At 54.3% G+C, this 26,550-nt stretch overlaps 1 protein-coding gene across 1 annotated transcript in view; it reads left to right on the forward strand.

Moving 5' to 3' along the window:
- The window catches only part of LOC134523841 (uncharacterized), a 76,195-nt gene that overhangs the window by 33,438 nt on the left and 16,207 nt on the right, over positions 1-26,550 (forward strand). The window contains exon 2 of the mRNA XM_063353264.1: positions 19,919-20,013. Coding sequence (XP_063209334.1) covers positions 19,919-20,013 — 95 coding nt within the window. The remainder of the gene's footprint in view (positions 1-19,918; positions 20,014-26,550) is intronic.

Genomic DNA, 26,550 nt, shown 5'->3' on the forward strand with positions numbered 1-26,550 from the left:
TGTAGATACAATATGAACGTGCTTGCGTGCAGCAAAAAAGAGGGCTGGAAGAGCCCTTGACATACTAGAAGTGTAGGGCTGGGCTGGCTGTTTGGCAAGTGTCTACTTGATTTGGAAAAGGGGAAAAAAAAAAAAAAAAAGCCAGAGTTTGGTGTTTGGGGAGTTTGTCATGCTGCAAAACAAATAACAGATGAGTGACTGCTGCTCCGCTTGGATGGGTTGTGCTGGGATGAGAAAGGGGGTTTTCCTGCCCCATCCTGCGCAAGGGAGCCTGGTTGCAGACCCACCCAGCTGCAGCCAGCGCTTGGGGGGACCTTCTTGTCCTAATCCATAAACACTGATGCTGTAATTACGATGAAAACATGCTCTTCTCTTCCTGCATGGTGTTCATCCTTCTTGGCTTAGGTAGCACTTTTTTTTGTTGATTTGCCCTCTCCTTCACCCTCCCCCTCCTTTTAATTCCTCAACACGCTGTGGAAACATCAATTAATTAATCTAAGTAATAGTGATTATTCAAAAACTGATCTGCCATCGTGGCTTGCCCTGATAGGGTGAAAATAACCAGTTGAGGTGCTGAGAAATTTGGGTTATTGGTGGAGCTGGGGCTGCTGTTCCTTCCCCGGCCACGTGTCCCAGTGTAGGACATTGTGGATGCTGTTGGGTTTCGCAGGACTCTCCGCCCTGCCCAAAGGCTGTGTTGGCACAGCCGCTGCCTGCTGGAAACCTCAGCCTCGAAGGCAAGCGTTTGCTTTCAAGATAAATTGGCCATTTGTAGGGGACCGTGTTCTAAGCATGATGAAAATGCCAAATGTGCTGATAATGCAACTTGAAACAGATCCGTGGGGACTTTGCGCTGGTGTCTTGAATATTATTGTGAGTAGAAAAGGAATTGGGTGATGCATGGGGTAACTGGGCTGTGAACTCTGCCGGTGGGTCAGTGCTGATGTGGGAGGCATGATGCAGGGCTGATATGGGGGTGCTGACTGGGGAGGGTGAGCCTCTCTCCTCATCTTGATGAACAGGCAAGGTCTTGATCCCTGTGAGGTGCAGGAAGGCAGTGCAGGCTGTGTTAGCCAGGACGCCGGGGCTCTGGAAACTATTTTTGGTGTCCCCAGGTTGAGTTTGGGCTCCAGGTCTTGGGGCAAAGTGACCCCGAGATGGTTGTGTCTGTCCTGCTTGTGGGACCGAGCAGGAGCATGCACAGCACACGAGAGATGCAGTCTAGCCATGAGCTGAGGGAGACCATCTGAGTCTTCACCATCGTGATGGCTTCCAAAATGAGACCTAGACCTCCCTGGGCTGCAGAGCTGGGGGCTTTGGGCAGGCGGCTGCTGTGCTCAATGTCTGATGGGGATGACACAAACCTGCTGCGGGAGGCGTGACAACTGCTCGATGCCTGGTGTTAATCAGCGTTTCAGAGGACGGCTGTCCCCAGGAGCAGTGGGCTTTGTCTGGATTTGCAGGAGGGGATGTAACAGCTTAGGGACACCCTGGTGCCCTCCCCGGGTTTGGGAGAAGGGGGCCCTGAGCGAGCCCCGGTTCAGAGAACTGACCTTTGCTGAAAGCAGCTAATCACGTGCTAACCCTTGAGCGCGTCCTTCAGCTCCATTGAAGAAAACAGACTTTAAGTGCATGCTTGAATTTAAGTGCATGGTTAAGTATGTTCCTGTTCCCGGGCCTCAGATAGGGTAACAATTGCTGCAGAGAAGATGGCCAGATAAATTGGGAGATAGCATGGCAATGCGGCCACAAACTCGTTCCCATCTCGCACGAGGCTGACTTCGGGGATTAGCACTGGGCTGCTTGTTTTGCAGCCCCGGGGATGGGGCTCTGGATCTGTCCTGCTTCTTCGCCATCTCGCAAAGCTTCGCCGCATCCTCCTCTTCCTCCTCCTCGTTGTGGGCTCCATCCTCCCCTTTCTCTGCACGTCGGCCCCTCTCCCTAAGGCTGCTCCATCCCTCCGCTGCCATCCTGCTCTGCCTGCGGAGCAGAAAGCGCGTGGCCCAGATATTTTACTTCACATCAGCACAAACCCAACATAGCCCTTTCTGCGATACAGCTCAGCCGGGCACGGCGTGGACAGAGCCAGCCCCATGGCTGGGTGGTGGGGAAGACCCCTGGGGTGTCCCTGCCCCTCTCCAGGGTCACAATTCCCCCTCCGCGGCTGTGCATCTGGCTGCTTTGGGCTGGCCGGGGAGCTGGAGCCCGCGATCAGCTCGAAAGGCAGCAACAGCAGCCTCTGCTTTTCCACACGTCGGTATTTTTAGCTCTGCTGTGCATTAGCGTGCAGGAGCTCAAACTGCGAAGCCTGGCTGAGGTTTTATCTGTTGTGACAGCCCTTAGGGCTGTAGTCAGACACTCTCTCGCTTGCTCGCTCCCTCTCTCCTTTTTTCTTTCCTTTTTTTTTTTTTTTTTTTTAAAGTTTGCAGCTCGGATCTGCTCTCTCCCCGTGGAGACACTGTGCGGCTGTCAAGACAAGGGTGGGAGATAGGACCAAGGGTAGGAAACAGGGTCCAAACTGTGGTCTGAGCCCCTTTACGAGGGAGCTTTATTCAGCTCCTTTCTGTATTTTTCCATTCCTCCTTGCTGCTGCTGTCAGGCCTGGAGTGGTGGGAGCTGATGCTGCAGGATTAGGCGCTGGCTCGCCCCTGCTGCCCTGCCCCAAAGGGTCTCCAAAAAGCTGCGCTGGGTGACAGCTACACAACTACTGGGGACAGAGAGCAAAGGCCAGCCTGGTCCGGCGTGTCGGGGCTTGGCAGATCTAGGGCTCTCGCTGCTGCTGCTTTTTCTGAGTTCCTTGTGTCTGCAGCACTTTTTTGGAGCACAAATGTTGCCCTTCTTGGGGCAGCTTTGGGCTCCAGGTGTCCCAGAGCATTGGGGAGAAATCAAAGTCCCTTGCAAGCCTTGAGGGGCTTCAACATAGAATGCTTTTACTGTGCCTAAATGACTTGTCTGGCCTCCCTTGAGAGAACAGGACTCATGAATCTACCCTGGCTCTGTACAAACTCCCAACACTTTGATTTGGTTTCTAAGGAGGGTTTTCTTTATGACTTCTCTTCCTGGACCCCACTCCCACAAGCCATTTTGGAGAAGAGGGACTTCCCCCCAGCTCTTGGAGAGCTGTACAAATGTGAAGTATCTCCTTCTCACCCTGGTGGCTCTGACAAATTGGTTGGAAATGGGGTGGCAGAAAGGCAGACCTTCCGAAGGGTGAGGAACCAAGTTGTTGATCAGGGTTTGACTTTTCAGCCTGCTCAGCAACCTGCCTGCCACACCAGGCTCTGCTCAGGTAAGTCCGGGCTCAAATGGGAGCAGAAGTTGCCTGAAAATATGGTGCCCCTGGAATATATATCCAAGGTCATGGGGGAAGTCAGGGATAGAGGCAGGAATGGGGTCTGGCTTCCTGTGCCACACGTCCAGCCTTCTTCTCTGACCCTTAGCACACGCCTGCTTCATGTCATTCCAGCTGGAGCTTCCTGAGATCTGGCACCCAGGTCTTGGGATATCCATGCCAACCCTGATGTCTCCTGAATGGGAGCACAGACCCCATGCAGGGAGAGCTGGATCCTCCTGCTTTTCCTTCATGGGAAGGACTTCTTTTGGGTGCTCAACCAGAGATTGTTGAGGAAAATCTGCGTTTAGGTAGAAAATAATGATTTGGCATTTTTGAGGCATTTAATGCCTGAGGAGACCACAGCAGCACTGCAGCGGTCCCAAGGTGGACCATGGCTGTGTGTCCCTAGGAGGACATCAGTGTGCGTGGATGCTGGGGGGGCTGGAGGGAAGCAGAGAGGGGAGAGATGGTTGTGTTGGGTCATGGGCTCCTTTACGTCAGTCTGCCCACACCATATTTCTTTCTGGAGTCACGTTGTTTACAAGCACAGCAGGTTCGGTGTGCAGCAGCTCCCAAACTGGTGCTGGTGGAGACTAAAAGGCTGCTGCTATGGGTTGAAGGGTACCGGGGGCTGCCGGGAGCCAGCCTTGTCATCCAGTTATCTGGGTGTAAACCCAATGGAGAGCCTGGGATGTCTCCCTGGGTCCTTCTGCTTCATTTGCATTGATGAGGCGTGGAGGGACATCCCAAAGTTTGTCTGGCAAGCCCACATCTCGGGCAGCTTTTCTAATTAACCGTCCCCCCACTGTGCTTGCTCTTGTTCTTCCCTCCCAGTTCCTCCTTTCCTTTGCTGGCAGCAGCCAATGCCGTGAACCACGGAGACTAACTACACAGTGCTCCCGGCTCAACCTGCAGTGGGGATCACTGGAAATATCTGGTGTCTTTGCCCTTTTGCGGAGAGCACCCAGGAATGAGGATTTTGCAGCTCAGCTTGTGGCACAGGGCAGGGTGTGTGGGGCTTCGCTCTGGTGGCATTTTCTTTGTGCAGGTTGTTTGTGCGAGTCCTTGGTAGCAGCCAGAGCGTGGCAGGTACCTCTGCACAGAGCTTTGCCATCCCCCAAACAGCCCCTGAGCAGCTCCGTGGAGTTGGGCTGCCATCCTCCTCCTCCTCTTCTCCCCTGGCCTCCTGGGGAAACCCCACTCATGGCTCCAGGGGATGGATGCAGATACTTGGCGTCAGCAAAGAAACCCCATACAGTCTAAGAGCCCAGGCTTGGAGCTGCTTAATCCTCTCTGTGCTCTTCCCCTTGTCGAGGGAAGCCGCTAACGGCAGCTGGAGCTGGCTCCTGATGTGCACAGGGGCTACCCACACCAGAAGCCATCCTTCTTCCAGGGGCTTTGACACCTGCGTAGCTAGATGAGGTCTAGGAGAAATTAATTATTGCTTTTTTTACTTACAGATGTTAATCTGGGAGATTAAGGACTTTTGGGGGGGGGGGGATAGAGGAAGGTGGTACTTTGGGGGCTTTTAAACTTCAAAAATACCCTGTGGCATCCATGTTAATACATCTCTCTCCGTTAATAGAAGCCCTTACAGAGTTCCAAACACCCTAAACATTGGCCTTTAAATTACTGTCTGATGTCCCCATGGAAGGCAACAGAGGGGTAAGGGATGCCACGAGGGATGCTCACTGCCACGCAGCGCTTCCCTCCTCGAGCCAGCCGAGCTGTTCCCATGCCATCAGAGCAGTCACTTGAGCATCCTGGCTCTCCCTGCCCTGCATCCCGGCAGGGGCTGGATACAGGCAGGTCTGCGTGGGGACAAACCCCATTGACTCCGTGTGTGCTCGGTGCTATAAAGCAGACTCTCTCCCCTGCCTTCTTATATCCTTGAGCTTCCCAGGCTGCAAGCCATTCCTCTGCTCGCACCCAAACCACCCGCTTTTCGCTCATCCCACTCCTTTGCCTCCTTGCTCCAGAGCTGTCTCGGGCTCTCGGCATGGCTGATGCCTCGGTGCTGCCAGGAGTTTGATCTCCAACTGCTTCCCGGCCCCCTCGTGCAAGTGGGCACTGGGAGGGGGGCCGAGAAAGCAGGGAAGAGATGAACAGCAGGAGAGAAAGTCTTCAGGGAAGAGATGGGGGAAGGATGCGGGAAGCAAGGAGGGGGGAGAAAAAGTGAGAAACAGGGAGGAGGAGGAGGGAGAAAGGATGCTGCCTTGTCTGTTCTCGGATTTATATCGGTTGAGTTGCACTGGATTAGCTAAAAGTGGTGCAGAGCTGCCTTCCCCTCCCCTTTCCTCCAGGCGGGTGCTCGTATTTGGGGTTGAAAGCCTTAATTCACTTCAGCTCCAACCTGCTCCTAATTGACTTAAGCCACATTGAAAGAAACTCGGCTTCCCCAGCAAGCGGCTGCAAAATTGCACCTTAAGTTAAGTCAGCGTTATGCTGTGTATAAAGAAACGCGAAGCCTGGATGCAGGGATAACTGTGTGCCGGGGGTTGTGCCGAGCCGTCTGGAGCCCCGCTGGTCTGCTCCTCTCCGGCAGGGCTTTGGTCTGACCCCAAAAAAGTTGGGATTTGGGGGTGGTGGGGAGCTTTGAGTCAGTGGGATTTGGCTGTTGGAAGAACTGCTGTTTCTTCTCATTCCTCTCTCCTCCATCCCTCTTCTCCCACTGCAGATGTCTGCTATAAAAAAAGAGAAGAAAAAAAAAAAAACACACAACCCTCCCCAAATGTCGTGGTAATGCTTACTGGAGGGCTGTTTCTGCTGCACATCTGATATGTATGACAGGGTCAGATTAACCCAGCCTCTGATTTCCAACCGCAGCTATTCTGAAGGCACCAAACCCAATGCAAAACACCCCAGAGGGACTCCTCTGTCCTGGCGAGGAGCTGGGCAGGAGGGATGAGCTCATGGTGCTCTGGGGAAGCGCCAGCCCGGTGCTCAGCAGGGCCAAACGCTCGGCAAGGAAGATGGGATTATATTTTGGAGATGAATCTGGTCTCCTCAAAGTCAGGCTTTCAAGGGGCCAGAGACTTTCCTTTGTATTTAAGGTTGGGGCTTTCAAAGGGCGAAAGGAGAGCAGTGATGTTAAGTGGGAGAGGGTACCTAATGCCAGGGGATGCTCTCAAACCCCTTCCTCCTTGTGGAGGGCTCTTTTGTCACACCTGGACATGCTGTCTGAACTGAGAGTAGGAAAGGCTTTTCTTTTCCACCCCCTTCCTCCCATTCCCTCCTCTTCCAGCTCCTCTGCATCCTCCATTTTGGCCTTGCTACATCTCTCTCCCTCTGTTTAATTCTAAATCCATGGGGTTACCCGTGGTTCTGGCTCAGCTAGTTTTTTAATGGGACTTTTAGCCCTGAAAAATGGGGCTGGAGGGGGCCTCTGGAGGCTGACATACCCTGATGGCAGGAGGAGTTACACCCAGATGGTGTTTATCTAACTTGTCCCCAGCAGAGAAAGACCATCACTCTGCACAGGGCTTCTCCGGCGAGGTCTGCGTCCCAGGGCAGCACCCTTCCTGTGGGGCGGCTGCCCAAAAACTCAACGCCTGCCCTTTGCAAGGGGGAGGTGTTTGGAGGCATCAGGGCTGACGATGCTGAAGGGGAGAGAGTTTCCCAGGGCAGGGGCGGCAAAGTGAGAGGTGCGTGGGGACCCCTTGGGCACAGGGCTCTGCTCCCGAAGCTAGTGTTCTGCCTTACCGGGCAGGGTACCATCACCCCTCCATGGGGCTGGTGGGAGCTGCCCAAGGGTGTCCTGCCGGTGATGTCCCCTTGATGTCCCCTGGCCGTGCTGCACAAGGGGAACCTTACAAACACCCTTGTAAGTCCCTGGTCAGCACTGCCAGCCGCCAGCCGGGAGCCTCCCTGGGATAGGGCCCGTGTGGGAAAGCAGGGTGAGAAGAAGGGGCGGAAAAAAAACCCCAAAACTCCCCATGGAGCGGGAAGCAGAGTCGGGAAGCAAAGCCGCTCAGCTGATGGGGTTGCCATGGCGACGTGGCAGCGAGGAAGAGGAAAAGGCAGAAAATAGCCCGATGCTGGGCTGAGACCTGCGTGAGCCCTGGCCCAACAGCCTCCTGCACCCGGCCCTATTTCTGTCCTCCTTTCTTTCTGTTTTTGCTTTCCTTCTCTCTTACTATTTGATTTTTCTTGAGCCAGATTTGCCTCTCTCCCAGGAGCCGTCGAGGTGGCAGGGGCAGCTGGGGGTTATTTCTCTGCAGTGTTGGCATGGGGGGCTGAAGGGAACATATGAAGGCTGCTTTTCCATAGGGCTGGATGCGGCCAGGTCCCTTCCCTTTGTTGCTGAATGTTTGGAGGCAGCTACATCACCCACAGAGGACCAAAATGGGTCCAGGGTTAGGGTCACATCGATGGTGGAGGACCTGGGGTGGTACCTGGAGATAGCAGCGACTGACACAGGTTTGGTGGAAATACTCTCCTACCCAGGCAAGCCAGGTTTTGTTTCCCAGACCATGTGTGGGTTGGGTTGGGTTGTCTGTTGTCTCCTGAAAGGTGATGCCCAGTTTTAAGGAAGGAAAGAGGGGGTTTTTTTTATGTGCTGGATTGTTTTTCTTTTTGGGAAAGTCATACTTCGTAACCACAGCGAGTCATTTCCCCTCCATGAGTCAGACTGGGGCCTCTTACAGTGCACATATTGGGACTAACCGTTGAGGCCGTGCTCGCTGCAAAGGAACAGAAACCCGGGCTGGCCTATGAGAAGAGAGAGTATGTCCTAGTGCCAGGTCCTGGTGGGGTTTGCCCTACAAAACGGTGCTACCCACCCATGTGCTTTGCTTTATCAATGGCAAATACTTACTTTAAAGGTCCAGGTCACAGAGTCTAGTGTCCATGAGAAGGTCTCAGCTTTCAGTAAAAAAGTAAAGGTAGTCTTTCCAACTCCTGGGGCCACAGCAAAAAGGGATAAAGGAAAATGTGCCCTCCTAAAGCATAAAAAAACTAGAAGATACACCATAACCACCCCCAACTGAGTGCTCTTTAGACACAAACTCCTTTAAACCCTCCTCATAGTTTTGTTTAGGGCTTGGCAATGATAGGTGAATGCCTGAAGCTGGTGGTGCTGTGCTTCCTCCTCCTCCTCCTCCTCTGTTCACCTCTCCCCTTTCTCACCTCTGCAGTGGTTGCCAGCGCTGTGCCTGGGCATGAGCACCCGTGCACGGAGCTGGGAGTGCAGATGTGTTCCGTGCACATCAGCGTGTTTGTGTTGGTATCCACGAGCACCTGCACAGCGTCTGAGTGTGCGTTTCCCTTTCTCCTTCCCCTGATCGGGGTTTTACTCCAGCAGAAACCCTCCCAGAGCTCCCACTTTCTACCTGCATGAGAAGAAGCTATCGCAGCATCTCGCACTTCTTCCTGCTGTTGTGCCTGTACGACATCAGTCTGTGGTCTCTAATAACTTGTGCTGATGCTTGGTATCCAGATGGCCCAGCTAATAGGGCTCGGAGCAGTAAATCTCCATTACTGGGGCCAGTCCCGCCGTTCCTCGCTGTGGCCCTGACCCTCACCTCACCCAGGCACTTGTCCCTGGGAGGCTGGAGGGGGATAGGCATCCCTGACGAAGCCAGTGATGCTCTTGGCGCAAAGCAAAGCATTGGGTTCTCCTGCCCTCATCAGCTGTTATTTTGGAGATTGGCCCCTCTCGTGACCGACTAGGGCCATTCCTCCCTTCCCTGGAATTTCCAAGGGCTTTTTTCAGACAACCTGGCCCGTCCTCCCAAAGGAGGTGCCTGGACAGCTTTACCTGGATATCTCCCACCTCTGCATGAGCCACACCGTATAAACTTCACTCCCTTCTCCCTACGCTAAGGATGGGGGGAAGCACGCGCAAGAAGATTTCCAGGTATTGGGGTTTTTAATGGGAAAACATTGCATGGAGGGAAGCGGAAAGTTGCCTGGGATTGAAAAATGGCCTCGGAGCTGTAGCAAATGGTGCAGGATCAGCCCTTTCTATCAACTTCACCACCACAGCCTGGAAGTATTTTGAACCTGAGCATTTCTCTGCGCAGTCTAAATATTAAGCATAGCTTGGCTAAGAGTTCACTTAAACCAGGGATGGACAAATATCTGAAGGTCATAAACACCCGTCTGAGTAATTATTTAGAGTGGTCTAAGGGATATAACTATGGATAATGGGATGAAAGGAGGAGAGGAAAATGCAGCATAGTTATCAGAAAATTCTCCCTGGTACCCTGCTTAGTGCTGCAGAGGGAAACACATAGGTCCTTGATAAACCTGGAGGGGTGATTTATGGATTGATACATGAAATGATGGCAAAGTCCCCAAGGAGAAGTGGTGAATGGCCCATCTCCTGAGACTCTGCAAGCTCAGCTTTGCAAATCTGGTAGACCGGGGGACACAGAGCACTGGGGCGGGAGAGGAGCTGTTTCACTGACGGATATTGTTGGCCGAGGACCAAACGAGAAGAAACGGCCCACAAATAAGTTTAGGCTGAAAACTGAGGAGCCGGTTTCTGGTGAAGGGAGGGATGAGGCTCTGGGCCAGCCCTGCTGGAACAGGTGAAAAGCTGGTGGCTCTGGAGACGGAGCAGGTTGTGCATGGGGCAGAGCCAGCTGTGTGACCTGGCTACTCGCAGGCAACGAGCACGGCAGCCTCCAGGCAGTCCTAAATTCCTGTATGATGTGCTCTGTGAGACCATGTCAGAGAATCACAGGGTTGGAAGGGACCTCTGGAGATCACCTAGTCCAACCCCCCTGCCAGAGCAGGGTCACCTACAGCAGGTTGCACAGGATGTTTGCATGTCCATCCTCATGTCTTCACTGTTATGCTACTATTAATAATCAGAGCTCAGGGAGAGCAGCAATCTTCCTTGGCAAACATCTAGACATTCCCCAGTGCATCTGGAGAGCTTCTTCTAACTTTAGTGGTTGATGCATCTTGTAACACTAGGGCTTATGTCTGTATTTTGTGAAAACATACCTCAAAAAAATTGCTGGTATTGGTTTGAGGGATGGGCTGAGTTACTTTTGTGGTCCTTTCTACCTGGGCATCGGTTGTCTTGTCTGGCTGCATGGGTGAGGTGGGTACCAGGCACCGAGACGGACTCTTCTCATCTGATCTCCCTTTCTTCAAAAACTAACTGCAAGAAAAACTAAAACACGGTGCTGTTTTTAGAAAGTTCTTTGTGCAGCTGAGAGCGGTGTTTCCGGAGGATCCTCCCTCCCCCGGCATGTCCCACTCCTAACGTGGGATGTGAGATTTCTCTCCTTGGGCTTTCTCCTCCCTAGACGGAGAGTTGAAAGATGTCTTGAAAGGACACCGAGAGATCAAGGGCTGCGAGTGTGAGGAGCGAGGCCAGGGGCTGACATGGTCCTTTTTGGTGTCGTGTCCAGCTTATCTTCCCTCAAGTAGGTGCGAGCGATGGAGGGAGGGAGGCTGGGGCCGCTCACGGCCCTGTACCCCAGCCCGGATGGGAGGACAGGCAGCGTGGGACAGACAGACAGGAGGAGAGAGGGACTTTAGGGACTGTATTGTGAAGGTTTTGGTGAGCATCTGCAGCGTTGCCTTCCAGGGGCTCTCAATTCCTGGCTCCCCACTCCTGATGCCGGCAGGAGCTGGGCTCAGAGCATGACCACAGTGCAGCTTCCTCAACCTCCGTGTCCCAGCAGGGCATTAACCATCTCCTCCCGTGCCGGTCTGTGCCACTTTACTGCTTCCCGCTCCCCGGCAATATTTTACATCTCGCCCAGTAATGCTTGGTTTCCTTAATAGCGTCTCATGTGGGATTTTATCAAAGGCTTTAGGACAATCCCAATAAATTACATCTACTGATTTCCCTTTATCCATTGTTTTGTTGATTCCATCAGAAACCCTCTCCCAGAGTGGATGTGCAGGCTTTGCCTTTGAGAAGCCACCTCGTCTTGTTCCAGTTCTATCTTAGCCATTTCATGTTTCAATTAATTTTGAAAGATTGAATTATTGTTCTGGATAGCCCTTGGAAGGGACAATCCGAGGAGCAACGCTGGCTTGCCTCGTACCTAGGATCTGCACATAGCAATTGTATTTTCTGGTCCTGGGCATCGAGAGGGGATGCTTTTGGTGGGATGTTTGCAGAAGTGGTGCTCGTGTTGGGACACTGTCTCCACTTCCAGGACCTGGGAGTCTCCCAGCAGCAAAGGGATGTGTCGGAAATAATCCACAAAAAGCTCCAAAAAAGCCCAGCTCGCACAGAAGCCAGAGGTTTCTCATTCCCTGCGATGTTGGCTGAGCACTAACTCGCTCCGGCTTTGTCCTTGAAACCCAAAGAGTGGGAGTTTGCCGCCAGGCTGGCTGCGGCGGAACGGAGCCGGGAGGAGGCGGCGAAACCAGCCCACCAAGGGTTAATAATTTCCATTGCAATTGTGTCATCTCTTTGGGGACCTCTCGCTCATTTTGCGAGCGGGCGCTGAAAGCTGAGGCGCGGGGGCTCGTTCTTATTCAGCTGCACGCAGCTTCAGAAGCACCGGACGGCCGCGCAGCTGGGCTCGGCCGCCTCGGCCTTGCAGATGGATGGAGAAAAAGGATTTGTGTGCCTGCGTGTGCTTGCGTGTGCTCGTGCGCGTGTGTGTGTGTGTGTCTGAAACCTAATTGTCTGCTGTCTAATCCGTCAGCCGGGGGGACAGCTTGCACAAGCCCCTTCCAGGCAGGCTGATAAATGCAGCGCTGCCAGGCCCCTCTGCGATGTAGTTTGGTTTAATTGGGATTGCTACGTGCACCGACTCTGCGCGCGCGGAAGCGATGCTGCGCACGGGGAAGCTCCTGAGGGACAGACCCCTGTGTCCACCCCGGTGAGGTCCAGCATCCTGGGAAATGGTGTTTGGCAAAGCGACGTGAGGGTAACCCAGTGCTGGACTGGGTGAGGTTAAGGGTGGCTCTGTGTTGTGTTAAACCCGTGGTGTTAACAGTGGCGCTGCGTGGTCCTGCTCTTATGGACTTTGTATCTTGGCGGGGTTCAGCATCCCCCAAGACTGGGGTGTGTGTACACCCGGCTGCTGGGATTTGGGGATCGCCCAGGGTGTGATGCAGAAGGGTTTGACAGCAGTGTGTTGGCTTGGAGACGCCGTCTGCCACCTTCAGTGCAGCACTAAGGAGCTGTGCAGGGCTGTCCCTTGCCCTGGCTGTCCCCTGCCTGTCCCCCCCGATGACCAACACCAGTGCATCTCTCCAGCATCTCCCATCTCCAAGCAGCTCAGGGACTCCCCGAGCCACAGTGGCATTTTGTCTTTAATACCCCTCGATGGATTTCCCATGAATTTGTCTAGTTGATTTTTGTAAACACGTAAGCTTTAATCATCCCTGGAGAGCTCTGGCAAGGACTTCCACTGCTTAACCACGCGCCACGTGAGGAACCATCTCCTCTTGTTTCTTTTGAACCTGCTACCGCTTAATGTTATTGAATATCTCCTAATTCTTTTATTGGGAGACGCAGCGAGCAATCAATCTCGGCTCACCTTCTTGAGGCCACAAATGTGCTTCTTTAGCTGCTTCTTTTCCAAGCTGAGATCTTCCTCCTTTGGACTCATTTTTTGATCATCCTAATATAGACCTTTTTCCAGCTCTGCTGGTGACGTCAGGACTCTGCATGTGGCGACATCTTCATCCGTTATGTAATTAAAGGTGATGTCACGATTACAGCAGATGGTCTTTGCATCAGCATTGGTTGCTTAGTGCGTGTTGATGTCAGGAGATCCTTCTGTCCTGCCCAGTCAGGAGAACTTCTCATAAAGCTGCTGATCTTCAACTTAGGGGTTTAATAATAATATTTAGCCTTTGAGTTTCCTGGCTGAAAGGGACAGGACAATTATTATTTACCAGGAATCACTTGCCGTGTTTTGCAAGATATTCCTGACTTAAAGGAGCAACATGTCCGTGACATTTCATCCCCCAGATGCAGTCACCTCCAGGCTGGCACCCACCAACTCTTCCATCATAAATGCACATCAGGTTTCAGGACAGGTGATTTGATGGAATCAACGTTTGCAGGAGAGGGATTATAGGATAGAAGCTTTGGCTACTTATGTGGCCATTACACATCTCCCTCATGGCTGGAAAATCAACTGTGTGGTGCTGCTTTATCCCAGACCCCGTTGGGCTCCCGCCAGCGCTGCAGGGTTTGGAAGCCGAGGGGCAGGAGCAGGGTGCCCTGGCCCAGGCTGGGGCATGGCCCTCCATGGTCTGGCACCTCTAGCCCGTTCACCCCACGCTCCCCGCCTGGGATGGTGGGAGCCCCTGCCCGTGGCCACCCCCCGCCTGGCGTGTGCTTGGCCAGGACCATGGTGTACTGACCCTGGCCCATCACCCTGCCCTCCTGCTGCTCTCTGCTTCCCCATCCCTCCTCCTCCTCCCTCTCCCCCTTTGCCCTCTCTTTGCTTCTCTTTCTCTCCACACCTGCTCCTCTCCTTCCCTCCCCTTTTCTCCTTCCTCCTCCTCGCCTCGCCTCTCTCTCTATCCTCTTATCTCATCCCCCTTGTTTTTCTCCTCTCTGCCTGTCCAGCTGATTTACATGCACGCTGCGTTGAAGCAGCTCAGCTGGATCTAATGCCTCCTGCCGCGAGGAGCAGAGCCGTGTCCGGACTTGGTGCAGCACTTTGCTGGGCAGGGACAAGGAGGTGCTCTGTGCACCCCACCACCTTGGCCCACACTTTGGCCCCTTTCTGCACCACCTTTCACTCTTCATCCCCTCTCCTTCCCTTCTACATCCTTTATCCGATGCTGCTGCCCTCGCTGCTGTCTTTTCCATCTCTCCTGCCAGGTTCCTGACCCATGTGCCCGCACTGCCCAGGTCTCCTCCAGCCTCCTCCTGTGTGGGTGCAAGAGGATGGACCAAAATCCTGTAGCCAGCCCAAGAGCTGGGGGCTAGTTTGCTGTAACTGGTGCTGTTCCTGTGGCCTTGGCGCTGATGTTGACCTGAAAACCTGATGCTGAATATTCCCAGGTGGAGCCCGTGGGTTCCCCATGATTCTGCCTGGGTCCCAGGGCTGGCACAGGAGTCTGGGGTATCTCCTGCACCCTTGTGGCTCTCGCTGTGGAGCTGGGATCAAAGTGCCCACGTTATTCCCTGGCTCTAATCACTCCCATTTCCATTCTGCTGATTTGCATTTCCGTGAGAGGAAGATGCCCTGATTAATATCCCCTCAGAAGAGCTTTATTGCAATGGCTCCTGCCTCTCTAATTGGAAAGTGGTCTTAACCTTTCATGCAAGTGGCTGGGACGTTCCCTGCCTGCCAGAAACCCCGGGAAGGGTCTCGGTCATTCTGAATTTCAGGGGAGTTGGGAAGCTTGGAGACTCCGACTCCGCTTCCAACGCGGGGCAGGAACCCCTCTGCCCGAAGAGGGCACTCCTGGGCATTGCACCCCTGGTGCCAGGGGATGGGGCCATTCCCAGCAGAGCAGGTTGTATGGATGGAATTTCAGGGGGAAATGTGTCGGGATAATCCAAAACCAGGGAGTGCCCAGCCAGCCCCGAGCCAACAGCTTGGAGCTTCCCAGCTCGCCCCCCTCTGCTAATTAAGGGCCCATCAAGGAGCGGTTTGTGCGGTGTCGATAGAGCTGCTCCTGTTTACCCTCCTGCAGCTGGGAGGCAGGATCCGACCCGGCAGCTGGGATCCTACAGCTTTTGCTCCCCGGGGAGTCCCAGGCCCACCACTAACCCGCACTGGCAGCTTGAAAGCCTGCCTTGCACTTAGCTGCTTTCTGATCTTCAAAGGCTCTGAATGCCCAAGGAAATCGGACCTCGTGCCTTTTCTTCCCGTGCAGTCCCCAGATCTGAACTCTCAGGCAATTTATTATCCCCGGCACGTGCCGCTCCCGCCCCGGCCGTGCGTGGGGAGGGAGCATGGCTCTGCCGCTCCTCCTCGGGTACCAGCGCCGTGCCACCCCGGCCATGGTGCGAAGCTGCTGCTCCTCGCACGCTCCTGATGGCTCCCCACCCGGTGATGCTGAAGGCAGGGCCAGGGAGACGCGCCAGCGTAGCCACCCCCCGACTTAGTCCTGCAAAATCTTCCTGCTGGCTTCCCAGCAATGTGCCCGCCGGCTGAGGCTGGCAGCTGCCTGCTCCGGGCAGGTCCCTCGGTCCCCTGCCAGCGGCTTTTGCTGCTCCCTCCCTCCAGCCAGGGATCTCGGTGCCCGTGGCTGTGGAGCCTGTTTTGCCCGTGCCCCTCCTGAGCTGGTGATGTGGCAGCTTTATTAAGACCCCAACTTACCTCCCGAGTGCTTTTACCTCCCCTTCCCCAATCCCTCCCCTTCCGAGGTTACAGAAAAGATTTTCTTTTTTTTTTTTTAATTATTTTTTAATTTTGGTATTTAAGCTGGTTTAGTGGCTGCAGCAGCGAGTATTCCTGATAAACAGCCCGGGAGATCCAGAGAATAATCTCTCTGCTTGGTGACGGCAGAAGCGCCTATCGCAGCTGCTGGCAGCACGCAAAAAAAGCCGTCCTCATCTGCCGCCTGCTCTATCAGCCCAGGGAGGGGAGAAATTGCCTCCATCCTTAATCACAGAATTTGAAATCCCAGCTAGCCTGCATCTTTTATTCTTCAGGTTCGCCGGGTTTCGCCGTGTGGGCAGGGGGGGAAATAAACAGCTCTTGGATGGGAGCAGGAGTTGGAGAAGAGACCAGGTAGACATCAGGCAAGCAGCAGCTCCTCTCCCTTTGCCAGGTATCTCCTGGACTGGCCACCCCACGACACTTTCATGGCACCTCTTTCTTCATGGCGGTGGGTTAAGGCTGTATTTTTAATATAGAGTCACAACCCGCTGTTGGCACAGGCCTTTGTGTTCTCCAAAGGATTGTGTATCGCTGCTGTAGTTGGAGAGAGTATGGACATGGCAGACACGCTTGCTGGAGCCCCAGTGTCGGGGCAGTTCCCCAAGAGGTGTCAGGGAAATACAGTAAAAAGGGCGGATAAAAGGATAGAAAAACAGGGAAAAGCCAGAGAAGCTTCGTTCTTGCCTCAAATAAACACCCTTGAGAAAGATGCTCATACTTGTCCCTGTGTTATAGACCAGGTCAAGTAAAGGAACTGGGTTTGTGGCATAGGAATGGCCCAGATTTATATTCATTGTCCAGAGAGGATGAAACGCTGGTGCTGGACTGCAAGATACTGCAGCCAAAGCAGGTAGCACCTGTAATGAACCTGTGTCCAGAGGACGTGTGATGCTGAAGCCATAATATCTGTCGAGGGGTAGCTCTGGGGTGCAGGGCAGGGCTGGACATACCCGATAACCTCACAGCGCGTGGTATTTTGCAGTATGTGGATGAAAGGTGCCTCTGCTCCGTGCTCAGCGCTGCTGAACGACAGTGTGGCACCTGTGCACGTGGGCTGTCACTGCTGACAGTCTGCTCAACCCAACGGTGGAAGCGCAGTCGCCCGCCATGCTAGAGACTGGTGTCGGAGTTGCTGGAGATTGCCTTTAATGAGACAGGTAAAGCAAAATGAAAAGCAAAATAAGATGCGGGGCTGTGGGAGCTGTCTTGAACGCGGCGCTGTGACTTTCTTGGGGGGGAAGCTGAGATTGCAAACGGCGGCAGAGGCACTGGAGAGGTGACCGCAGATGGCCATCTCGCATGGACTTGCACCAGAGAGCCATTGAGGCTTTTCCAGTGCCCTTTGCGCATATCCTACTCCTCCACATGCCACTGTGGTTTATGAAGCAGACCCCATGTCGCACATTAGCTCTCAAAGTGCATGAAAAACTACTCTTGATGGTGCCAATACCATCCCCTCCCTGCTCCCCTGTCCTCTCCCCCCATCTCCAGTGCCTGGGGTGGGTTTTGAAAGCTCTGGAGTTGCAGGGGGCAACTTCCCAACTGCATCCCATGGATGCTGACAGAAATTGCAGGGCTGCTGTGGTCCGGGGCTGCCTGGGACATTGGCAGTCCATCCCAAACTTTCCACTGAGCTCAGAGCATCTGAGCTATTTCTGTAAAAATCCCGCGCTGGGTCAGGAGGCAGGAAAGGGGCTTTTGCTCCAGCCAGGTCTGTCCTTGAGCAGAGAGTGTTTAACACAAACCCCCTCCTGTTTCTGAGTAAAAAACATTCAGGCGTTGACTATCAACGTGAGCAGCATTGCTCAGGCAAATGGTGTTTACACCCCGAAGCCTTCAGACTTTCTAGATTTCACCTGCTTCTCTGCAGAAACCCCTTGAGAAAATGTTACCGAACAAGGCAATACTTGGGTGGATAAATTGCCTGGAACAAATGAGCTGGAATTCGTGCGATCCCATTCTTCACGTAAGAAAGATGTCACTCCTTAAGCAATTCCTGGGGAAAGTGCCCACCCTGGGGAGCATCACCCCTGGCTGCCCGTGTTGGCCATCCCCTGCTTTGGACCGAGCTGCCGAGTTTCCACACACTGCAGCGCTTTTTGCCATCCCTTCCTGGGAATTGTGGGGGGAAATCGCAAACAGCAGCAAGGCAAGTTTTTCTCCTTTTTTTTTTTCTTTTTTTTTTTTTTTCTTTCTTTCTTTCCAGCCCTGGGCTGGAGGGAAGGGGGATTTGGGGAGTGCTTTAAGATCGGCTGCTGAACCGGGGTGTCGAGAGGGAGGTTTGGTGCTGTATTTTGCTGGTGCTGTGGGAGCCAATCCTGCTGCCAAAGGCGTTTTGGGACACATACCCTCCAGTCGTCATTGCTCGTCCCTCTCGTGGCGTAGTTATTTCTGCCTCAACTTTCCAGCAAGCTGCCTCCAACGCTTCCCAGTCTAAAACCACGCTGGTTTAGAAAGCCAGTTTCATCCCCTCTTCCATGTCTCATTTGCATATATTTGCATAGCACACAGGTTTCTGGGAGGGGAGGAGGCGCTGGAGAGGCACATCCTTTATTCCTTTTTTTTTTTTTTTTTCCCCTCTTTTCCCCTTTCAGAAGAATTGTATTTATTTATTTAAACCCAGCAGTGTTTCTCCCAGGGGCTCGTTCCTCACCAGGTCCCACCAGTGACTCAGTGGTGGACAGAGGGGTCAGGCTGGTACCCCCAGGCCCCATCCTGGCACATTTCCTTGTCCCTCGGCCCCGTTTCCAAAAGCCCCCCCCAGATCCATGCCCACCACAGAGCCACCACACATCCAAAGGTCCCCAGCCTCCTGCTGCGGAGCACAGGTCCCCACCAGTGCCGGTCCAGCATCTTTCTGAGTTGGAGCCTGGTGGATTCTGGGGGAGGTGATGGGCTAGGGGGAATTGGCTTCTCGGGTTCTGTATTTTTCCAGTTTCCCAGCCAAATTGGAAATGCAAACAACCCACCTTCCCCTCCAAAATCCGGGCAGGCGGAGCTCATGGTTTTTTGGCAGCGAATCTTCCCTTCCAGGGGTGCTCTCAATGTAACACGCTTCTGGGACCAAATGCAAGCCAGGGGCAAACTTACTGGAAGTGCCACTCACTATAGTCAGCCCCATGGGGTTGGTCACCCGCCTTCCCACGGCATCTCCTCCAGTGGGCTCTGCTGCTGCCCGGCTTGCACAGGGGGTAAAGGCTTCCTCACCCCAGCTCCCGCCTTGCAAAAGGGAAAGAAAACTCCCATTTTCCCCAGGGTTTGCTGGGTTTTCCCTCTCCTGTCTGGTCCCTCTCTAGGTTTGGTGGCCTCCTTGGTGCTCCTGAAGGGCTGGTCCCTTGGGATTTGCCACTTCGCTTGGGGAACAGCAAACCCTTTCCCATAGGATGGGTTTCATCAACTCCAGCAATGGCCCTTCCCATCCTGAGAGGGGAGCCTCTCATTTCATTTCCCTTCTGCCATAGCCCCCATCACCTTGGGCTGCTGGGGAGGTGGGCAGCTGCAGTAGCACGTGTTCATGGGGAAGTGGTGACCCCCAAACTGCTCTGTCCCCATCCCTGTGGGCAGCCACTGGTGTGAACTTCCAGGAACCAGGCAATTGAGCTGATGCATCTCAGTGTCTTGATTCCCATTAGCTGGTGGACCTGGAGAGATTTGAGACTGGGTGTGGGGTTTGCCTTACAGGCCATCATTTCTGATCTTCCTTTGAGTTGCGTGAACCCCTCTAGGGACCTTCCACACATGCCCTGTGCTGGGCAAGTTCAAGGTGTGGTTTTAGCAGAAATCAAACCGATGCATTCCCGCAGCCTTGTGTTCACTCCTTTCCATGTAAGCCGTGTTTCTTCCCAGGTCCTTGCAGAGCGTAGGCTGATTGTGTTGCATCGTGGGAGGGTTACCTGGCAAGGTGCTCAGTGCCTGCATCCCTGGTGATGCTCAGGGGAAGCGCTGCCTAAGGGCTGGCAAGCCGCCATGGAGTCATCCTGAACCAATCGGTTGCAGTTGTCTATCCCTCCTGGGCAGTAACACAGCTGGGGTAGAGCTGATAGTACTTGTCATAAAGAAATTTAAACGAGTGGGTCCAACCAGCTCCTCTGCATGGTCCTCTGTCCTCCCTGGCCTCGGGCACGTCCCTTCATGTCTCTGCTAAGTATCCTTTGCTGTAAGAAGGATGAGATCTAGGTACCTCCTTGCTGGCCTCCTGAGGTGGAAGGGCAAATCAGCAGGAGAGTATCAAGTCTGGTGTTGGTCTGTCCCCATCGGGGCTGTGCAGACGCTGGGCTCCTTTCAGCTGGATTTCTTCCTCCCCCAGGGCAAGATGAGGAGGAGAGACCAGCCCACATGCATGGATGGGGACAGCAGGACAGGGAAGGTGACAGCAGCCAGCGGCACATGGGACGAGGGGAGGTAAGGTGTGCGTTTCCTGGAGCGGTGATGTGCCAGGTGTCGGGATGTTGGGATGGAAGAGGACCAGCCCCAGGTACATGGGACCGCCTGGAACATCTCACACACTGCCAACTCACATTTGGAGTGAACGTGGTTCCTGGTATGGCAACGTGCGGAGGCAAGCTGCTGAGCTGCCGACTGTGCTGAGAGCTGGCTCTGGCCCAGCCAGAGGGAGAGGTGGCCGGCCGTGGCCAGTGCGGCATGGAGCATGGCATGGCATGGGGCACAGCATGGCTCTGCCTGACGAAGGCTCTGCAATCCCCGTGCGCTGCGGCGGCACCCGGGCAGGGCAGGGCTAACAACGCAGCGAGGCTTTGCAGATCCCCATGCTGGAGACCATCTCCTTTAAGACCTGGATTCAGGTTATCAAAACCCGGAGCATGGGTGAGGGCCATGGAGCCCCCCAGCCCGGGTGGGGATGGGGAGGGGGCTCCGGTGCAGGACACAGCCCGCTCTTTGCTCCCGTGCCCTCTCGCTGGCGAAGCTTTCCAAGCCGCCCGGCTCAGAGGCTGTTTGTCTTCAGCTTGACCGTTCCTCCGCCTCCCCCGCCTGTCTCCTCCGCTTCCTCATTCTCGGTGTCGGGTTGAGCAAGAGCAGAGCGGAGCCTCCTCGGGATCAGGGTGAGGCCGGGGGGGCCTGCAGTTCCAAGTTCCTTTTTTATTTTTTTTTTTTTTCCCCTCTCTGTTTTTTTTTTTCTCCTTCTTCGCTTTGCACACAAAGACAGGCTATGATGAAACTCCAGCTCCGTTTTGCTCGCAGCATTCATGCACAGCACATGCTGGAAATAATTGTCCTTGGTGGAGCTCTGCAAGCTGCAGAGCGATTTAACTGAAAAGAGGTGGAAAGGAGTTTTATTGCTGTGTTTCAGACTCACAGCGGCCCCAGCTTCATCTACAAGGTGGATCGGAGGCCAGAGTGAGCTTGGGCTGGATCTACAAGCCCTGTGGCCGTGGCCACGTAGAGCCAAGCCTGAGTTAACGTCTCTTGCCGTTCAGCAGCACTTATTACATTGGGCTTGACGTGGCTTTGATCTGCTCAAGCTCAAGCAGAGCAAGCCGTGGCTGCCTGCAGTGCCCCGTGTAGCGTAGGCACGGCTACGGGCTCGATGCGAACCCTCCTGTTGGTTTCTCCAAGTTTGGGAAGATGCTGCAGTGGGAATTTCTGTAGGTGCCAAGTCGTGCTGATAAGGGAAGTATGTTGGGTGCGCGCAGAGTATTCCTTGCGACCTGGCCTCTCCTTTATGTGCCTTAAATAAATCGCAGATGATTTAGCGAGCCTTGCTTTACATTTTCTAGCTGTACAAAGCAGCTGGGGAAGGCCTGCTAGGAGTGTCCTGTCCCCTGCGTTATTTTGATGGGCAGAGGGAAGCATGGTAAGCTGAAAGAGGTGCGTTGGCTCCAGGATCTTTTGGAGGTGTTTGGAGCAAGGACTTTGTCTGAGCTGCCTTTGGGAACGGGCCCGTCTTTGGTGCAGAAAGACGGGGCAAGGACGGACCAGGCAAGACCACCATAATACCTCTTTGAATGAGATTTTTTTTTCTTATCCAACGTGAACTCCCCATCCTGAACTCCAGCATGTGTCAGCTGGAGTTGCATGGGGGGAATGCGTGCTCAGCACCGCTCAGGATATAGCTGGTTCTTCTTTGGTGTGCTCCTTAGTCATACCAAGTCCTCCTTCTCCTCCTCCTCCAATTCAAACAACAGTACTGTAGTTTGTCAGGCTCTGTTGTGGAGTATCTGTCCACAGAAATATTTTGTTTTCTTCAAGCTCCCTTTTCTTTCCAAATGGCCAGCCCATTCTTCTGTGAATCTCCATAGATTTCTGCTCTTGGTCACCAGGGATCTCCATTATTGTCCATCTCAGATGACTTAGTACTTTGTGGTTGGTCAAGGTCAGATGTGACTGTTTTCTGATCCAATTGGTAAAAAACCCACATCCTTTTGCATGAAAACTGGGAACTGGAGGCAGAACCACCCACCCCTTGGTGAAGACCTGCTTGCCACTGCTTTTTTGGTTTCACCAGCTTCTGTTTTCTAAGTGCCAACTGGTGTGAGGAGCAATGGGCAACCTCTAAAGTGTTCTCTCCTACCAAGTCAGTAAGATGTGATCTCACATGTGCTCCTCACAGCTGGGCAGAAAGAGACTTCTGCATTATTTACTGAGTTTTGGAGCTGGAACCAGACCTGACCCTAGTCTAGCTCGGCTGAAGGTAGTAGAGGTGGGAATGAAGCCCTCCCAGTAAGACTGTCAGAGCTGCTGGAGCTGGGCTCAGGTTTCTTCCCCGGGTGGTTCTCATGGCTCAGCAGAGTCCGGCTGTGCTCCCCCTCGGTGTAATGCTGACATGGGATTTTTTAGCTCACCTCAGCCCTGGTGTAGCTTCCCCAAGCACTACCCACCGGTGAGGTCTCGTGCTCGGGATCCTTGGAGCCAGGCTAACCTGGGGCCGGCCAGCCCCTCGCAGGCGTTTGGTGGTGAGGCAGAGCCAAATTCTTGACTTCTGGCCCTTCGGCGGTGGCCGGGGTTGGCGTGGGGTGGGGAGGAGGAGGAAGAGGAGGGCTGTGGTGTCAGCACCGTTTGGAGTCCCCCCACCCCCTCGCCCATGGAAACGGTCCCAGCGAGGCGCTTTGCCCACTGGCAGCCAGCTTTGCCCCCCATCCATCCTTTCTCAAGCACAGAGCTGGGAGAGGGGGGGACACCCATTCAACACTCGCTTTCCTCTCCCCCTCCCACCACCCACATCCCCTCTTTATCCCCCCCAAAATCTTACATTGCCTAAAAAAACCCCCACATTCTCCCTGGCTCTGCTTTTTCTTGCTAACCTCCGCTTGCTTTGCCTCTCCTCCCCTCCCTCCCTCCCTCCTCTCCATTTCCCTCCCTCCCTCTCTCTGGGGGGAAAAAAGGTCATTGCGCAAATGATTAGTCAGAGCTCAGTTGCTGTAGCAACCGGCTGCTGGAACTGGGACAGGCGTGCAGCGAGGACAACGGAGAGGTCGAGCATCAGCCAGGGCTGGGGGAGCCCAGCCTTTGTATTTGCTTTCAAGAGCCGGGGAGCCGGGCGGTGCGGAGCCCCCAGCTCCACACCACGCACAGGGCCGCTTCACTGGCAGCCCCCAACCGCTCGGCTGCGGTTTATTAAATTGTCGGTATCTCGATGCCACCGTGGAGTCAGTACGGCTTCGGCATCTCTTGGCGTGGCGGCACCGTCCTTCACCGGCGGTGCCCTCTTCACCAATGAAGAGGCTTCTGCCCTCGGCCGAGCGGCCGTGGAGTTGGGGCACATCGTGGTTTCCTCCCCGTGGCTGCGACGGAGCTGGGGGAACGCATGCCGCTGGGGTTCAGGGCTCCTTGTCCTCTTGCAACATCCCACACGTGAAATATGAAGCCAAGTTCCTCCTGATCCTGCACGAGGAACCAGGCATTAACTGTGTCCTGCCCGTTTCCAGTTCCAGAGCGCTGCAGTCCTTCTGCCTTCATCCCCAGAGCAGCTTCACAGAGATGTTTCCAAATCCTCCTTCTTTGCTCCCTGCCCTAAACTCAAGGACAACAGCTCGGCACGCAACATCCATGGGCTGCTTGTACTTGGAGACCAGGGCAAAGGCTCTTCTGGGGATGGTCAGGCTACGTGCACCGTGGTTTTCACCACCATGGTCATGGTCTTCAAGTGGTTTTGTTGCTGAGGCTGCTGGATGCGGGCTGAGCATGGGGCTATGTAGGCTCAGCTGCCCCAGCCAAGTCCCAGCCTAGAAGATGTGGTTGAAATGGGCCATCAGGATAGCCAGCAGTGCCGCGGTCAGGGACCCCTCCAGTCATCTGTTGGCTGGTGGGACCCTGTGCTCGGCTGCAAAACTGGGGAAAGTGGAGGCGGGGCCCTATTTCAGCCTTTGCCCTGGGCAGTGCTGGTTCTGCAGCACCTCAGCTCTCCCTTTCAGCCCCCAAAGTGCTGCTGCGCAGGCCCTTCAGGGGACCTTCGTGTCCTTCTGGTGTGACCGGGGACCCATCCTCATCACCAGCTCCCAGGTCTGGAGCAGATAGTGGTCCTACATTGGTGTGGGGTGGGAGAGTCCTGCTGCTTGACCGCCTCTGTCTCCGCTGTTCCCCTTGCACACCAGTCCTTCGGGGCCTGAAGACCACTTTACCTGCCAGTGGGCACTGCCTTGGTCTTTGAGTAAGCTGCTCCTTGCTTTTGGTGTTTGAGCAGTGACTTGGGGTCATGCTTCCTTCTGGGGCACATGTGGAGAGGGAATGGGGTGAGGTTATAAAGGGCTTTGAGACCCCAAAGAAAAGCGAGGGAGGAGGAATGCATGAAGCAGTTGGAAGCTGGTACAAGCGCTGCTGGGGAGGGGATGTAAGACCCCCGGTTGGGGAGAGCTGGGTGGGCTCTGAGCAGGATTTTGGGGATGTCTTTGGTCTCTTGCTTAAGGTTGAGCTCTGCGCATCCATCTAGGAAGCTGTGGGTTGGCGTCCTCAAGCCTAGGAAATTATTTTAGTCTGAGTTTGTGGGAACAGCAGGAAAGGGCTATTTATGCAGAAAATGGCTTCCAATAAACATGCTTCCTTTGGGAGCGCAGAGAAATTGCTGAGATGTGCTGGAAGTCTTTTCACTTTCCTGGGACCGTCCTTGATTGCCAAGAGCGAGCCAGCCACATGCCATGGCCACGCCGGCGCTCAGCGATGTTGGCAGCCCGGCTCCAAAAACCCCTTTCCCCAGCTCTCCATCACCCCACGGGTGGAGAGGGGCTTTCAAGGGTGCCGCTCGCTCTGCGTTGCCCACTGATGCTCCTCTTGGTCCTAAGAGAGGTCCTCCAAACCTCTTGAGATTTCCCTTGGCTGCCAGCATTTCCTTCTTTCCTTCTTTCCTTTTTGTGAAGCCGTGTGATTGCAGAGCGCTGGCAGGGGGTTTCCTGGTTAAGGGTTTCTTACCTCACGGTTCCAGAGACGCGCTTAGCAGAGTGACGTCAGAGTGGCCTACAGGCTCAAAAACCAACAGGGAAATAAAAGCAAGCCAACTACTCTCCTTTCTTTCTTTTTTTTTTTTTTTTTTTTTTGTCCTTGCAAATCTCATTATTTTAAAGGCTGTTCCCTGATTTTTCCAGGGTCTGGAAATCTTTAGGAGCTCTGAATGCTCTGGGTTAGCCGTGCTGTTTTGGTGTAATTTTTAGTTGTATTTTCCTTTGGAGGTGGTGAGTAAAACCTGCAGATTCAGTCCAGCTGACTAACATTTCAGGTTATCGAAAATGACAAAAGAAAGGAAGAGTGAATGAATGTAAGACCTCCAGGAGAGGGATGAAAACCCCTGTGACTCAGTTGAAGACTGTCTTTTTGAGTCCGAAAACACAAAATGGTGCCTGTTCCCTGCTGCCCCTTGCAATGGGCTGGGAGACAGTCGCCATCCAGAGTTGGGTTTCGGTTACAGGCAGCCAAGCCCACAAGCCATCTTGGACTCCCATTGTGGACTATTTTCTTCTACATCTCTTGTCTCTCAGCTCCCTCCCTGCTCCTAAAGGACCTTCAAGGTCCAGGATGAGAGGTGGTTGCGCTGGTGTTTGAAGGCATCAACCCTGTCCTGAGCATCTGTGAGCTAAGAGAAGGGTGGAGCGTGCCTTGAGGGTTTTTTCCCCCTACAGTTGATATCCAATAGAGACTTCAAGCCATGAGTGCTGTCTGTGATGGTTTGGGAGCACATCCATGACTGTGTGAGGGCTTACTGCTTGGAAAGGATGTAGGAGGGGAGAGCCTGGGGACAGCCTCGTCCCTCCCGGGGCAGTGGCAGAGGCGATGCAGTCCGAGAGGATGGGGAAGCTTTTAAGCCACTTGGCAAAACAAGTGCTCGAGGTCTCACCCATAGCTGTTCACTGGGAACCACCAGGAGAGCAGGATGGGACCGTTTGTGATCCCTGGCTGCAGAGCACCCCCAGAGCAGGATGGGATGTGACCCGGGGCTGGCCGAGCCTCTGCTGAAAGGAGCACAGGGCAGGGGGGCACAGGGAGAAGGCGCGCAGCCTTTCCCTCAGCTCTCTCATCTCAGTAAGCTTGTGCTCCTCCAAAGAAATGTACTTGTGAGCATTTGTCAGCGATTGCCATCGAAACAGGCAAAAATCTATAGCCTGGGGTCAGGCCCCTCTTCCAGGCTCTCATGTCATGAGGTTCCCCCCACCCCCTCCCTAAAACTGCAGGGAGCAGCCCCTGCGCGCGGAGTCTCGTCTCGCTGACACGGCTTGGCTGTAGCCCGTGTCGGGGAGGTCGCCGGCAGACGTCGGCTGTCGGTGGCAGAGAGCTGGAGTGCTGTCCTGGGGACACGATGGGTCCGGGCAGCTCGAAGTGACCCCATCACCATGGCTGCCCTGATGGGTGAGTCCCCTGTGCCACCGGCGCTGCCAGCCCGGGCTCTGCCGTGGTGGGGTGGACAATGCTCCTCGCTGGGGTCCATTGAGGGAAATCCACCACGGAGTTAATGCGTGCTCTCCTTTCAGTCGCCTTTTGTTAAGGGGTTTGGCCCGG

This window comes from Chroicocephalus ridibundus, chromosome 15 (genome assembly GCF_963924245.1).
Source record: "Chroicocephalus ridibundus chromosome 15, bChrRid1.1, whole genome shotgun sequence".
NCBI lineage: Eukaryota > Metazoa > Chordata > Aves > Charadriiformes > Laridae > Chroicocephalus > Chroicocephalus ridibundus.